The 17,338-nt window shown below is 45.8% G+C and overlaps 1 protein-coding gene across 2 annotated transcripts in view; it reads left to right on the plus strand.

Annotated features, from left to right (window-relative positions):
• LOC148502775 (uncharacterized) overlaps positions 1 to 17,338 on the plus strand; it is an 88,281-nt gene that overhangs the window by 16,491 nt on the left and 54,452 nt on the right. The window contains exons 4-6 of one of the 2 annotated variants that reach the window (XM_088449403.1): positions 345 to 458; positions 2,270 to 2,345; positions 11,631 to 11,764. In XM_088449403.1, the coding sequence (XP_088305529.1) occupies positions 345 to 458; positions 2,270 to 2,345; positions 11,631 to 11,764 (324 nt within the window). Of the gene's footprint in view, positions 1 to 344; positions 459 to 2,269; positions 2,346 to 11,627; positions 11,765 to 17,338 lie in introns of both variants that reach the window. The other variant, XM_088449404.1, reaches the window with a different exon arrangement.

Raw genomic sequence — 17,338 nt, forward strand, 5'->3', positions numbered from 1 at the left:
ATAGCAAGTGCCATGCAGAGATGCTATTAGCTAGAGGGGACAAGCTAAGATAAGCATTTCACTGCTTGGTCATCTGACCAATAGATCTCATATAGGTCTATAGGACCCCCAGATATTTATTGAAGTCAGAGAATGCACTAGTCCTATGCTATATACCTCACCCTCCCTCCTTATACTGTACATACAAATACAGAAACATAATATACTGTACATTGATATCCTACACAGTATATTATATTACATTGTAGTACATGTCTCGTCATGCATTATCATGATAAAACTTAAATGCAGATACATAATACATCAAGCCTATTGATATTTCACTGACTTATGTTTTTTTTTAGTCCCATTAGTGTCAAAATGGAGACTGAAGATGAAGACTTTGTACCTGTGAAGAAGCCAGATAAACCAGGCAAGAAAAGGGCAAGACAGAAGGCGGTGGATGAAGATGACTTTAAGTAGGTGTAATTGGGGGTTGGCTGATGACTAAGCTGCAGTCCTTCCTATGGTGCCTTTTCTGCATGTGGCGTTATGTCAGGGCTGGTTCAGAGGAGTCAGTTGTCCCAGTAAATTATAATGTTGTATAGGCGGACTTAAGCCGCATACACAGGACGATATTTGTGAACGATTTGAGCGATATATCGTTTAAATCGTCCAGTGTGTATGCACTAAGCGATGAACGATGTGTGCTACACGGGTCGTTAACGATATACCCAGTCTTCAGTACATGCAGCTCAATCTGGGTATATCATTAACGATGCCATGCTGCCGAATGCAGCATGCCCCCCCCCCACTGCCGTAGTTTGACGATGCCAGCATCGCCAAGTGTGTACGCATTTACCGATGCCGTAACCCTCGTCGAGCCCGCCATTGCCGATATCGCTCAATACACACATCATCCAGTGTGTTTGCGGCTTTACAGCGACGGTGCTGCCAAAAACTGTTTTCCTCAGCTATCAATTGCGAATAGAGAGGCTTTGTCTGAATAAACGTTTTCCATAGACAAAATATTGAACTGATGTTTAGTGTAATTAAAATTTTAATTGGGATTGCCCCAAAAATAATGGGTTGTTATTATGGAGTAAGGTGTCACTTGGCTTTGTCGTGGTCTGTGTTAGGGTAGCGCAGTTTCGGTAAAGAGATTTATAGCCATCATTGTAATAAGGCTGCAGAGGTCATGTATTTTGTACTGTAGGTCTCACTGGTAACTGATATAGATACTGTATGCTGCAACGCTTGGTTTGGCAGGAAATCGTACTCAACTATCCAGGGGTGCATAAATATTTATTTCCAACAGAGTTATATTCATGGCTTTAGAGAGTTATGGTGCGGACACACTGTACGATCAGTCAGCAATAATGATATCACTGACTGATTGTCCTGGACCTTCCTGTAGTGCTGGATGATCAATATCGATCATCCAGCACACCACCAACCCACCCGCGATCTACGGTCGTGGGCCCCTATAGTAAACTGGTAGCTATCGTTGTTAGTCCTTCGCCTCCTGCTTGGTCAGCTGCTGGCTAGTTCTAGAGAACAATCTAGGATAAACATTGAAAGCAATAGTCCGATATAGGTGATGGTCCCTACTGGAAAATCATTTTATTCCCTTATAAAGATTTGTAGTACCTTCCCCCAATGCATTGGTTGGGTAAACGGGGGATGAACCTTTATTGATCATGCCAGGGAGCCCCCACTTATGCCACATCATTTTTATATAGGTTTTGCGGGCAAACTCAAGATGCCCCTCGAATCATCAACAAATTATAATAACGAGGTATCGGTAGGGTTTTTTTCTCCGCTATTTATATTGCACATTAATGTAGTGATGTCGCAGCATAATTTAATGGCACTTTTTTTTCATTACAAACAAATGCAGCCTTAATGACAAAAGCCGTATCTTGTGAAATGACTGCAATAACACAAAAAAAAACGCACAGGATTACTGGTCCTAATAGCAAAACAAATAGTCATATGAGATTAAAAGAGAGAGGAAACAGGTGTCGCATTACAATATCCAGCAAATCAATTCTAATTTAACTTGGAAGTTCTGTTTTAGAGAAATTCCGTTGTCAAGCCCTGGAAAATGGTTGGATGCGAATGAACAACACACCCTGATTGCAAATTACCCAATACATTCATCTTCTTAACGTAACAATATTACAGTGCAGCTAATCCGTTTCGCTCAGTCTGTTAAGGCGATATTGAGCATGAGAGAATATTGGAAATTACTGGCAGAAAAAAAAGCACATATTAAATTTCTCTGCAGGTCGAAGAAGAAAATAAAGATTGAGAAAGATAAGGAGCAACCAAGAAAGGAGAAGAAAGACGAGATGGATGGGAAGGTATGGGGTACTTGTTACTGAGTTTTAAATTAAAAAGTGAAGAGCAGGTACAGATGTGCCTTCATACACTGTGGCTTCAGTAGGGGCCACACATCCTCTTTCAGTGCACCAGCTCCCGGGCAACTCTGACATACCGAGCGTTAAAATGTGTCTTCGCCATGCATGCCTACCCTCCCGGAATTCGCTGGAGGCTCCCAATTTTTCGGGCAACCCCCCGCACCCCTGGGGGGGTAGGCATTTCTCCCGCTTTTTGCACACTTTCTAGTGAAGTGGGCAGAATGGGGAGCATTTCCGTGGCGATCGTGGGTCTCCATGTAGGTGTCAGGGATTAATGCCGCGATTCTTCATGGATCGCGTCATTTGGCCATGCCTCCTATTTAAATTCGACCCAATCACGGCAATTTACTGTTAGGGGGCAGGGCTTAATGACGTGAATCATCAGGCCCCACACCCCGTTGCCACCCTTCTGCTTCTCTTGCCCAGGCTTCTCCCGGGAAGAGAAAAAGAAAAGTAGTCAAGTATGGTCTTCGCATAAATAAAGCTGGAGGCATCAAACTACTCTGATAGATTGCACTGATCAATGTGATGTGCGACATTTGTAGATCTGTTTGCGAAAGAGGCTGAATTTGTGTAAGAAGTTCTATGATGCCGCGGCTCTTTCTCGCTACAAATTGTTTCATCTGTGACTTTGTACAGATGTGTCCCCATACATCTAGCCGCCTTGCACATTAACCAGCCCTTCTAGTCTCACCGTGCCGTCTTTTTGTGCAACTTTTTACCTTCAAATGCATCTTATTCGCACGACCGCTGACACTGTTGTGTAGCTTTTGAAGGGGAAAAAGTCACGCTAAAAAGATGCTTGGCGCTGTGGAGTCACGCGGCGCTCAGGCGTTATGTTTAATGCAACTTGTGGCGCACGGAGATGGATGTATGTGGACACATCTGTATGTGTTTAAAACAAATTCCTGTGTGGTGAGAGTCCGTCGTCTCTCATACACTGCGAGTGGTGTTTTGCTGCGTCTGTGATGCATAATTGAAAGAAAAAATTTGGCACCCTACACCTCTGTGTGACTAAGTCGCTCCAGGCAGCTTGCGCCGTATGGCGTATAGATGCTTGGTATATGAGAACACGTATGTAGTAGAGGCTGAGCCCCTTTGGCATGGGCTAAATGTAAGTGACCAGATATCCTCATCCTTTGATATCCTGGAGGGTGACGACAAGGTGAGGGGGATTGCCCCTCACTTTTATGATTTATAGCTTTGTGCAGCTTGGCAGTGGGCGTCGATGATGCAATACCCTGGAAATAGCATCATAATTCCTCCTGACTGCCCACTTCTTAGGGAAAATGGTGAGATCCGAGTGGCTGGACTGCCCTCACGGGGGTCCGGGGGATCTCCTCGAAATGTGTGAGGAGAATAGGCAAGTGTGGTTAATACCCTCCTTTCCAAAGAGTAACAGAACTGGGAGGGGCAATGTCAGTTTGGGGAAATCCCCAGGATCAGGTCTTCTCTGAGTCAACAGGAAGATGGGATGAGGGGGATTATAATCAGTACCTGTGGCAGACAGGGTAGTGTTTTACAAAGTCTGGTCCTCAAGACCAATAATAGTTCATGATTTCCAGACCATCTGTGGAGCTTTTCAGATGAACACACCTGTGCACCATCTAGGAGAGCTAACAACATAACCCAAGTCTGAGAGGGAGGGGATTGTCTCCTATAGTGCCGGAATGCTGCTGGCTGCTGCTCCATCTGGCCATTGATAGGCTGGGAGGGTGGCACTGCGCTGCAACGTCTCAGCTCCATATGCCCAGCCGATCGCTGAGACAGAGCAGCAGCTGTATCCCCAAGCACAAGGTATGGCACACACAGAACAGAATTAATCAAACGCCCTCCTGGCATTCTAGGCAGTTGCCCAAGTTCAGTCTAGTGGTGGCAGCGTCACAGTTGAGGAGGATGTAGGAGTATTGAAAGTACTTCAGATTGTATGGCAAGTGGTGCCAGGTATGTAAGCTGCTGTGGCGGTGATCAATCTTCCCTATGTAGGCCTGCGCCAGCCCCTAAAATAACAACAGTATAGTGTGTTGTCCCGATGGGGCCTTTTCATTTTGCATTATGGGTGCATTTATTAGGAACCCCTTCTGATCGCCTGGGAAACCTGAAAGCTTTCCGCATTTGCCAGCAGAAACCTGCACCATCTTCAGATGGCATTGGTTCTTGGAGTCCCACTCCTTGCTATGGGAGGAGGTATCCGATCGGATCCTTCCACAACGTCTGCACTATATGCCCTGCCACCATGCGCATGTGTGAACTTGGCTGTCCCTGTGATCCCTAACACGTCCTCAAAGGTGGATCTAACTACTTAATGAGTGGTTGTTTATAGATAGGTTCTTTTTAACAGAAGCTTCATATCCATCACTTATAATTCCATAACACATTGCAACTAAGGGCCTGATTCAGACCCGCTCGCAAGTTGGTCAATGGTCGGGCAGTGTGCACGCGCGAGCCCAGGAGCGAGTGAGAACTTCACTCACCGCTCGCAGCAAAACAGGGCGGCTGTTGATGTTGATCGACAGCCCGCCCTGTTTTGTAGGCGGGTCGAGGGGGGGGGTGGCTGCACAAACTGAGGCGTTCCCGAAAGAACGCCTGCCGTTTGTGGGCGGCCCTACTGACATCACACGTGATGTCAGTAGTGAACTTCCTGCTCTATTAGAGCAGGAAGTTCACTGGGGCTTGCGGTGGATGAGACCCTACCACAAGGGTCTTGTCGCAAGCCCGATGGTCGCAATAATCATGACCATCGCCAGGCCGCCCGCACAAGCTGTGGGTGGTCACCCACAGCTATGCGAGCGGCCTGGAGACGGATTTTTTTTTTGAAAAAAATACACCCTGATTCAGAGCGAGCGCCTCTGAATCGGGACCTAAGGCAGACCAGCTCGGCATAAAAATATTGCGCAGAGAAAAGGGGATTGTGAACTGCTGCAGTTTCATGAAGCTGAACAACAGGCCAAATTGCACAGAACACTCATATGGAACAATGCATATACTGGGAGGAGATAAATGGGCCTAATGCTGTAGTGCATTTCCGATTTACAACCTCTACATACGTGGGGAATGTATTTTGTGACACAGAAAGAGAACAACATATTAACATGTTGAGGTGTCAGCCAATCTTCAATGTCATGGCAGGTAGCTGCCGCTCCCCACGCCTTTTCATTTACAGATCAATCATACCAGTATAAATGGCAGGTATGTTAACACACAGAACCCAGTGGTTACACATAATGAGTTTTGAAAGCTCCCCCGCCCATAAATTCACGTTCATTTCACATTCCCTACAAATATATCTATATATTTTTTTCTTATTTCATTTGTGTTTCATGCAGAACTGTTTTTCACCTTTCAAACAAATATTATATTTATAGGGCCCTCTCCAGAGGTCAGTGCCTACAATGGATGTGGTTTGAGACACTACGAAACAGACTGCGAGTTGTAGGCGGTTTGCAGGAACGTAGTGAAAATCGCCAAATGCAAAATAAATGGCTTTACTTCTTAATGAAAAGGCGCCCTTTTAATGTTACAGAAACAGACAAATCTCAGGTGCACAACTCCACCTATCTTTTACACTGCACTTTTCTTATTATGGCGGTGCCCTGGGGCGGCTTAGCTGGGCTAGTTTGGTGTTCTGCGCTCTGGATTTGAACCCTAGTATGTTATGGACCTACCCTAAAGAGGTTACCTGGATATGGTTGGTAGGCCCATAACCTTGGCCATGATTATGCTAAAAACCTCTACTGATTGCAACATTTTATTGCATTTATATATAATCAGTAATTTGGAGTTGTGCACCTAAGATTTGTCTGTTCCTGTGCCTGCAATTAGTCTCATCAGGTAGCACCTCCCATTATATATATTTGGGGTGTGCAGTCCAGAACTCTTCCCTATACACTCCATTTAGTGTGCTTCATTGCACCCCTGAAGGATTGAGACGCCTTCAGCCTGGACTAGCACCCCCTCCCCCATTGGTTTAAAGCATGGAGTCTGGTAATGTATATGCACACTAGTATTAGGCACAATTCTAGGTAAGTCCTACAAGTTATATACTGTAGTGCAACTTTGGGTTGATTTTTGGGGTGTGGGTCCCCTGGGTTGCTTTGGTTGGTTCTGCTTCAGGGCATTATAACACATTCTTCCTTTTTAGCACATTTTAACACTTTACTGTTTGTTTTTATTATATTTGTATTTTCACTTTTCCATTCTATACATGCAGCTGCTGTTACCTATATTACTTTACACTGCACTTTCTCATTAGAGCGATGCCCTGGGGTGGCTCGGCTGAGCTGGTTTGGGGGTGTCCTGCGCTCTGGATTTGAACCCTAGTATGTTAGGGACCTACCCTACAGAGGTTACCTGGATATGGTGAATAGGCCCATAACCTTGGCCATGATTCTGCTAAAAACCTCTATTTATTGCAAAATTTTATTGCATTTATATATAATCAGTAATTGGGAGTTGTGCACCTGAGATTTGTCTGTTCCTGTGCCTGCAATTAGTCTAATCAGGTAGCACCTCCCATTATATATATTCAGGGTGTGCAGTCCAGGAATCTTTCCTATATACACCCTTTTAATATTGCAGACTTGTTTGGCCTTTTCCTGACTAGTAATGGATAACATGGGAAATGTTTAGTGCTTACACTTTCAGGTGGTGGTCTGTCGGCGCAATATTACAGATCGCTGTGAGAAGTTTGCAGCAGCTGTGACTGATTATGGTCAGTTCATGTATACATAATGGAGGGCAACAGTGGTCTTAAGGTTTGTATCTATCATATCCCCCTCATTTCAGTCATTCAACGTCACTGGTATTCGGAACAAAAAATGCCAGTTACCAATATTTGTTTTCATACTGGTGGCTGATAACCCTTCCATCTTTCAGTAGCCACATGTCACAGTGCACCTGTTGGTGCTATTTAAATAAAGTATATTACAATTGTGTGGGCAGTTGAGCAGGCGGACCAACATTTTTTTTTTTTTAAATAAAATCTGAAATTCAGATTGATATATTTTGATTTGTCATTTTTATATGAAAATTGTGCTGACAATTTTTCTTATTTTAATATACTGTAATAGCAGTTTGTTAATATAATGGTAGACGAACACTTCCGAATAATGAGCAGGGCCTGGGGTCTAACGAGGGTGCACCTTGTGCCGCTTCCAAGGGTGGAAAGCCAATGGGGTTGGCACAGTTGTGGCCCTGATGCAACCCTGGAGGGGCAGCCCATACCCCTTTCCATCTGGTGAGGTGGGTAGTGGGGCAACCTGCTACTTAAAAAGGCTCAGGACTCCTCCTAAGGATGCTTCCTTACTCCCCTGGTTATTGTTATGTGACAGTGACACCATGATGTCACATGTGTCGGGATGAGGGGGTCACATCTCAGGGCGCAGATCCACCCTGCTACGCCACTGGTGAGGATTCATATCGATTTCCATGAACTACTAGAGAAAATATTGGCTGAATGTATATCGGGACATGCAGCCCCAATCAATGCAGATCACCCCCACAAATTGCCTTCATGTTGCCGCAGAAATCAGGATTGTCCTTCAAAAACTGGGATTTTTTGGAGTTGCACTAAAATTTTTCAATGAATATTAGCTCACTTCAGAGGACATTCCCTTCTTGCTCACCTGGTACATCATAAAGCAGAATATGACCGTGCTGGCTCACCGGTGAAATAAATATAGAAATTAGTAACACAGAGCCCATATATGCCAGATCAGTCCCTAAGGGTCAATTTAATTACGGGTGATGCCTGCTTTCTAGAGCACACGTATGCTGCACTTACAGAAGCCGAGATATCACGTGTTTTAATACGGGTCCCTATGGGACTGCAGAAAAATATACCCATTTTTGGGGTGACTTGGTGTGCCCATTTTTTGGTTTTCCATCCCCATTACAACAGCACATCACGGGCATTACTCACATTTCACCCCTAATTAAATTGACACCTTAGTAGTGCCTTCATGTATTTGCAAAAACAGTTGTGCCACATAAGACAAGACCACTGCAAATGGCCGGAGCAGTACACCCTGCACCCACGTGCATCCCTGGGAGTCTGTCCGATACATCCTGTGTCTTGCTTATGTTTTTTGTGGATTCTGGAATAAGACGACCAGGTTTGGGCTTAAATTTCCTGTGTGCTTGCTCTGATAGGCAAATACCTGGCCTGTTGAAGGGTGTCTCCAGGTAGCTGAGCATCATTCAGCTACTATGGAATTTTTAATTTAATTTTTTTTTCTGTCACCATGGCGAAAGATAAACTGTAGTTTTGGGACAACTTGATAAATAGCCCCCAAAGTCTCTTGCTCATGCGAGTGTCCCCCATTTAAGTGGAAAGAAAAAAAACTTGGCTTATTTTAGCTACAGTATTTTACTTATCTTGAGATTTAGTTAGGGAAGGGTGTGTCCGGGGGCTGGCTGGCAACTTTTAGCCTGGGGGGCAAATGCATGCAGGTGGCCCTGGCAGAGGAGTAGCGTGTAGCCAGGGTGCCCGGAGCATGTGCGTGCTACGGTGCCCCCCCACCCCCCTCAAGTGTTCCAGGGAGGAGGAATTAATGTAAAGTAAAAATAAAGATTAGGTGCAGCCCCCTGTAGTGGTGCCCCCTGTGCCCCAGGAGAGGACCCCCTTATGCAGGCCTCCAGTAGTGCCCCCAGTAGTGTTCCCCCTATGCAGTGCCCCTTATACAGTGCCCCCAGTAGTGGTCCCCCCCCTGTGCAGTGCCCCCAGTAGTAAGCCCCTTATATAGTGCCCCCAGTAGTGGTACCCCCAATGCAGTGTCCCCAGTAGTAGTCCCCCCCCCCCCCCTTGTAGTGCTCTCCCCCTTGTAGTGCCCCCAGTAGTGCTCTCCCCCCCTTGTAGTGCCCCCAGTAGTGCTCTCCCCCCTTGTAGTGCCCCCAGTAGTGCTCTCCCCCCTTGTAGTGCCCCCAGTAGTGCTCTCCCCCCTTGTAGTGCCCCCAGTAGTGCTCTCCCCCCTTGTAGTGCCCCCAGTAGTGCTCTCCCCCCCTTGTAGTGCCCCCAGTAGTGCTCTCCCCCCCTTGTAGTGCCCCCAGTAGTGCTCTCCCCCCCTTGTAGTGCCCCCAGTAGTGCTCTCCCCCCCCTTGTAGTGCCCCCAGTAGTGCTCTCCCCCCCTTGTAGTGCCCCCAGTAGTGCTCTCCCCCCCCTTGTAGTGCCCCCAGTAGTGCTCTCCCCCCTTGTAGTGCCCCCAGTAGTGCTCTCCCCCCTTGTAGTGCCCCCAGTAGTGCTCTCCCCCCCTTGTAGTGCCCCCAGTAGTGCTCTCCCCCCCTTGTAGTGCCCCCAGTAGTGCTCTCCCCCCCCTTGTAGTGCCCCCAGTAGTGCTCTCCCCCCCCCCCCTTGTAGTGCCCCCAGTAGTGCTCTCCCCCCCCTTGTAGTGCCCCCAGTAGTGCTCCCCCCCCTTGTAGTGCCCCCAGTAGTGCTCTCCCCCCCCCCTTGTAGTGCCCCCAGTAGTGCTCTCCCCCCCCTTGTAGTGCCCCCAGTAGTGCTCTCCCCCCCCTTGTAGTGCCCCCAGTAGTGGTCTCCCCCTTGTAGTGCCCCCAGTAGTGGTCCCCCCCTTGTAGTGCGGTAGACACATGTAATGTGTAAAACACTTACCTGAATCCCCGCTCCCGCCACCACCGTCCGCTCCTCAGTCTGTCCGCCCGACCCGGGCCGCTCTGCATTATGGGAGCGATGTCATATGACGTCATGACGTCTCCCATTACACACTGCGGGAGCCGGAAGATGGAGCGGCTCCTGCAGTGAGCGCAGCAGCAGTCAGTGATAGTCTGACAAACTCTCATTGGCTGCCACTCAAAACAAACACACAGCTGCCGGCACTGGCGGCTGTGTGTCAGTCACTGTGTAGCGTTGACCGAATTCCGGGCCACGCGTGGTGCAGCTGTGTCAGAGAGACAGACTGCCCGTGGCCCGCATGGCGCTGCGGCCCGGGGGTCACATGGCACCCTGCCCCCTGGCCCAGCCCGCCACTGGGTGTGTCCAAACTGACATCTAAACTGCAGTGTAAAAATAATGCTTTGTGGACTATATGCAAAGTAGCCAGTTTTTACCCTGCATGCAAAATAAAGGCATGTATTTGCACCTCTTGTATTTCAACATGGTTTGTCCAGAACTCCAGATACAGTTACTTGCTATAACTTACTCTATTCTCAAATCTGAATCAGACCCTTAAAGCCGGTACACACTAGATGTCTAGTGTGTACCAACCTAGCTAGCGACTGGACCTGGCGGGGTACCGGCATCTGCACGTGTGCCAGTACCCTGCAGGGTCCCGTCACTAACTGACGAGAGTGACAGCGGGGGCCATGCTGCATTTGGCAACATGGCCCCTGCTGACTAGATCATCCGGCGGACCAGTACGTCGCTGATGACACGCGGGAGCGCGCATGGTCAGCGACATAGCGGGTACACACTGGCCAATGTGGACTCCTGTCGTCTAATGTGTACCTGGCTTTAGTTCTTTGTTTGAGACGGTAAGCTGTCACTTGAGATCAATGGAATTGATTTATCAAGACATCCCGAGGCCCAGGACCATCTTAAGAGAGGAGGGGGCCCGTGTGCATTCCATGTCCGGGACCCCCTCCTCTCTCCCCGCCGACTGACACTGAGACACCCGAAGCGGGACCTTGGAGAGGTAAGTCTTAGATAATATGGGTGCAGGGTGTGCGGTGCGGACCCCCTGGATCCAGGGGCCTGTGTGCACCATTATAGATGCGCTCCTACTGAGGCCTATGTACTTTAGCATAAATTGATGAAAATTGTAGTATAATATATTGAAATAGTGCTATACTTTTCTTTTTGCTTTAAATAAGCAGTGAGCGAGTACAAATGTTATGCCCCCCCCACCCCCCTTTTTCTGCCTTATAATTGCACATCACTCCTGCGTCCCTAGCATTCCAGGGCTGTCACTCACCTTTCCACTTCGTGGAGTTGTCCTTCGATGTGAATAGAGATTGATGCCTTTAAATCTCCAGGGTCTGTGCAGTAGCTGAGATCCCTCGGTTCTGCCAGTCACCTTTAATTTTCCACTTGTCTCAGATAAGGCTACCTGTGGGTTTTCCAATCCTGCCACTGTAAAGAATTCATGAGTAGGGGTCTGCAAGTGACCAAGATAGCTGAGCCATTAAGATTTATCAGCGCGTACAAGCCGGCGTGCTGCATTTATTACACTCGTTGCTCTTCTAGATAACTGATTTTCATTTTTGTTCGCAAAGCAGAAAAAGAAAATAAAGAAGGAACCAAAAGAAGAGGCCGACAAAAAACCCAAAAAGAAAACGCAGGAAGAAAGGGACGCGGCTGCAGCGCTCAAGGCGAAGAAGAAGGAAGAGGAGGAGCAGATGCGCTGGAGATGGTAATGATACCCAATCACTCACCTCTTCCTGTTCACCGGAATTTGCCAAAATTAGATTCTTGTTGGAACAGGTCTTTTTTTTTTTTTTTTATTTTTTTTTTTTTTAATAAAATATTTGGGTTTATTTCGGCTTTATCATTACGCACTATATATGTAAATTCATATTTTGCGGCATGTGTGGTTTATGAATAGATTTGGGACACATCTTTCTGGTGTGGTTGGGGTATGACACGAAACGCGCAAGGTCACACTCCTTTATGAAACGCGCAAAGTATTGCGACCATATATGGAACAAAATGAACATTTAACTCCTCTCTAACCACAACATCCGGTGTCTAGAGGAGCTCACATTTCACCCTATAGGCAAGCACAGGGGTGCCATGAAGGATGTGGTATGCTGACACATTCTGAATGTCAACACATGACATTTCTGTATGTCGACATGCTAACATGTTCATTATGTCATCAGTCAAAATGTAGACTAAACTGTTTTCACTATTTTATCTTAAACGTAACCCTAAACTTAAATTTAGCGTTAAAAGGCTTTGTTGACATTTGACCTTCGACACAATGTCAAAATAACGGATGTCATTTCTGCATGTCGACATGTTACATGTCGACATAATGTCCATGTCGACATGGACTGTCAACTTTCTGTCAACATTGACTGTCAATGTATCTACGCCTCCTCCCAACAGCGTCATACTGCGCGTATAGTGCTGAACACAGAGGGCTGCAATTAGTTGGACATATACAGGTTTTGTTGGTCGGATTAATAAACACATTTCCGTAAAGCGCCTGATCACCAACAATGGATCTATATTTAGATTGTTGCATTTTGTGCGAGCAAAGGGCTTGATTCAGAGATGGATGCAGTGCCGATTATTTACGCAGTTGAGCGATGTTTTTCTACTCTGCATGCGCAAAGTCTTGAAAACCCTTATTGCTCACGTGCCGACCAACGTGAATGGTGCCGTACACAATTCCTTACAGGATAGCGAACCCTTGAAGAGGTTTGCGATGGCGGAGTAGAGACTGGGAGGTGACCTAAAGTGATCGCAAAAAGGGCTCGTCTCATTGGCGGGTTATGGGATTGTCACGGCGTGTCTTGGAATGCTGCTGCAAATCCAATGCTTCATTTTTACTTGGATTAGTGGAGGGTAGTTGGAGTAGACCCTAGACTACTGCAAACATCGATGGTGCAACCAATGTTGCATTGATGGAGTGTTTACAATCACCTTCGCAAATGTACAGACCACAAAGTGGACGTCTCACTCCATCGCACCGCCCCACACAAAGGGAAGGCTGATATTAGCATTTGCGTATCCACGACACCGCTATTTTGACAGCGGCTGCGACCGTGGCTGCATTGCCAACCATCTGAGTCACTCCCATAGACCTCTGACCATCGATGTGTGTTCAATATCCGTTGAGGATGAAACTGCACTATTCACTCCTTGTGGCAACACCGCTGATGAGAACCATAAGATAAATTCCCACTGGATGATGGTGTTCACCAAAAGTGATGGTGAATATCCGCTCCTCATGTTTGGCCACATTGAATGGGCTCCAATTGTGCGGCGGCTGAGGGCGAGTGTCCAGATCACATCTGGCTTATGACAAGAGCCCTTTCAGTGTGGTCAGAACAGTTCGCGCTCACACGTCAAATAAGAATCCCCATCTGCATTTACTGATCATGATCCAATGAAATGATTTGAATATTTAGCATCAAGGTACTTTTCTACCAATTGTGATATTAATCCAATTGCCCGGATATCGACCATGAAATCTCAGCTAGAATTACAATGTAAAACATTATCGGTTTCCAGTGCTGAAAACAAATTTGCTTGAAGAGTGACCATCGACACTTTGGACAGCAGAGCTATACAGGCGTCAGGTGATTACCACTGAGTTCTAAAAAATGGCTGCGAAACGCTGCTGTAAATACCCTGTAACCGTTGTCAGAAAAGGGTTAATATCTGTTTTATTCCTGTAACAGGGACTGCACAGTTTAACTTTTTTTTTTTTAAACATCTGTCAATTGTTTCTGGTTTATAAAGCAAAAGGCATTATCTCAGCTGTTCTATATCGAGGCAAGACAAGAGATGAAAGACTTTCTGCAGATCCAATATCAAGTAGATAGAATCAGACATACATCATACGGATCGGGGAGGATGTCTTAAGTTTAAATAGATTTTCTAATAGGCACAAAGACTGATTTACCAAGCGGAAAACGTCAGCTTTGCAGCTTGAATTAGCGTTATCGGGAAACGGCGATGACGACTTCTGTTAGTTTGAACAGAACAAAAAAAGTCATATGAAAAAAAATGAACATTTGTACTTCTAACTTGATTGTGTTTATTTATGAAATCCAATTACACTGAGTTGATTATAATAGGTTTTGATTTTTTTTTTTGATGGGATATACATCCGAGTCCTCTGAATGAGCTATTAGCAGATTTTCTTTGAAGTGGAATTTTTAAGAGAGAAAAAAACCCCAAACTACTAAACATGCAGTTGGAAGCATTTTTTTTTCATACACACAAAATAATTGATAAATGAGCATTTTGCTAGTCACTGACTCATTGCAAAATATCAGCTAGGGGCTGTGTAATCTTTTGAAGTAAGAAAAAATACCTAGCGCTTTGATACCACACTGAACTGTATTTGAAAATAGACCTGCAGTGGTGCGGTAAAAAGGGGAACAATTGCAACCCCACAAGCACTAGACAATGTATAAAACCACACACACCGCGCTGGTGACCAGATAAGTAGATATGCAATTTAATAGAGTAGCAACAATTGCTGCATGTGAAATAGTAGATTAGGTCAACATTACATATAACATGAACAAACACAAATGACGACAGAATGGAGACCATAAAAAAATAAAAATTAGTAAATGGATACTAGCTGATGAGCAAATAATATAAATATAGGGCTAAATGAACCCAGAATTGGCAATTCTTGTGTAGAAAAGTTCCAAATAGACATATAAAGCGTTTTGAAACACTTAGTAGATTAATTCATAGTCTTGAAATATTGTAACCGCTTGTGTGCAAACAATGTATCAATTGGGTATCCACTATAATAAATATTCTGAAGCTTGTATAACACAACAGTTAGGAACTTGTTAGATACATGAAGTGTTAACCCCGCCGGGCACGCAAGTGCTGAGAAGATTTGGGTACTGACCGGTTTCAAAGTTTTAGGCAATGGCAAGGTAGAGATGATGTAATAGTCTCTCACCGGCTGTGCAGTCAATCACTGGCCAAGTCAGGATACTCTCAGAGACGTGCTGTCTCAGTGATCCAGTGTGGTGGCTCTCTGTCCGGCTAAATAATGATTCCTGCCGGATCCCAGGGCCAGAGGAAAGCTGAGAGGAGATCCGAGTGTGATAAAGCGCGGCCGCGACTTGTGGATACTCCTCGCACCAGGATCGAGCACTGCAGGCACTGGCAGCACTTAGCAGAAGCAGGTTACAGGACAAGATACTTGGAACAGGTAAAGGCAGCGGGCAGCAACGCGTTTCGTCCCGTTCCTGGGACTTTTTCAAGCTGAAGTGTTTCAAAACGCTTTATATGTCTATTTGGAACTTTTCTACACAAGAATTGCCAATTCTGGGTTCATTTAGCCCTATATTTATATTATTTGCTCATCAGCTAGTATCCATTTACTAATTTTTATTTTTTTATGGTCTCCATTCTGTCGTCATTTGTGTTTGTTCGTTATATGTAATGTTGACGTAATCTACTATTTCACATGCAGCAATTGTTGCTACTCTATTAAATTGCATATCTACTTATCTGGTCACCAGTGCGGTGTGTGTGGTTTTATACATTGTCTAATCTTTTGAAGTAGCCACAGTGGTGGTGTATTTACTGAGAGAACCGTATCCGCTCGAATACATTTTTATTCTGGTATGTTTGTGTGTGTGTGTATATGTATATACTGTATGTATGTGTATGTATATGTATGTGTGTGTGTGTGTGTGTGTGTGTGTGTGTGTATATATATATATATATATATATATATATCAATATAAAAAGAGGAGAGAGCTCCATGGTGCAGATAAACACAAAATTTAATTGGACATATACGCACGTTGGCACTCTAATGGGTGCCGCTTGTACCCATTAGAGTGCCAATGTGTGTATATGTCCAATTAAAATTTGTGTTTATCTGCACCATGGAGCGCTCTCCTCTCTTTTTATATTGACAGATCTTGTGGACTTGGCATCCATCCTTTCTTTAGTGGAGAGCTGCGGTCCGCTAATACCTGGGACCTGGTGGTATATGGAACTATTTAGTCATCACCCTAGATTGGTGTTTTGAATGCTGGACTCATTAGAGACTATGGGCCTGATTCAGACCCATTTGTGAGCGGCTGTCCGCTCGCAAGTGGGCCGATGGTGTACACTGCGCATGCGCACGATGGAGGGAGCTCCGTCGTGCACATGCGCGAGACGCGACGAGCGAAGGACTTTCCTTCGCTCGTTGTCTGATCAAAGGGGGCGTGCTGTCGATGTTGATTGACAGCACGCCCCCTTTGGTAGGCGTGCCGGGGGAGTGCCTGCCAGACGGAGGCGTTCCCAAGGGAACGCCTACCGTCAGAAGCCGGCCCCACTGACATCGCTAGTGATGTCAGTGGGAGTGATTTTGGCTCTGATAGAGCCAAAATCACTCCGGGCCTTGCGGTTGAGAAACTCAACCGCAGGCTTCGGCTCGCAGTGGCGATGGTCGTGATGGTCAAGACCATCGCGACAATCAACCTGCACGCTCGTATATGCTGTGGGTGGTGACCCACAGCTATACGAGCGTCCAGGAGGACACTCCATAATTATGGAGGTGGGCCCTGATTCAGAGCGAGCGCTCTGGTCAGAGCGTCCGGCTCTGAATCAGGGCCAATATTTCTCGGGCAGTGTTTGTTCTAGAACATGCGCAATCACTGAATCTTTTTAATATATATATATATATATATAATTTTGTTTAACATGTATGTATAATCAAGGGAAGGAGATTAGCCCTCCTGTAATACCACTAATAGGAAGTCTAGTTTATGATGCAGAGAAGTTATTTTTACACAGAAATATGGCACTGAGCAGTAAGCAACCATAGATTGCATTTCATAAGCTGGGTACGCACTAGACCAGTGGTTCCCAAACTGGGTGCCATGGAACCCTGGGGTGCCTCAGGGCACCTGCAGGGGTACCTCAGGTTGGTGGTCCAGTACCAAATAAAATTATTTTTAGTCAGTGTGATAGGCAAAACCAGTGCTAATGGCTGCCAATCATAAAATATGTGGCGCAGAAGAAGCGCAGCCCTGTCAGCCACCACATAGCTGTATCTAAGGGTGACCTGTAAGCACAAATTACTATTTCATTTTTGCCGAATTTCTCAATAAGGAACTTTTGGCCCATGGGTGCCGTGGAAAAAATGATGATACTCTAGGGCACTGTGATTCAAAAAAGTTTGGGAACCCCTACACTAGAAGATATATTGGATGATTAGTTTTTTTTAGGCGCATAGGAATGACAAATTATTCATTGTTCAGTGTGTACGCACCATTGCGTG

The sequence above is a fragment of the Taudactylus pleione genome, unplaced genomic scaffold (genome assembly GCF_031769625.1).
Source record: "Taudactylus pleione unplaced genomic scaffold, aTauple2 ptg000484l, whole genome shotgun sequence".
NCBI classification, from domain to species: Eukaryota; Metazoa; Chordata; class Amphibia; order Anura; family Myobatrachidae; genus Taudactylus; species Taudactylus pleione.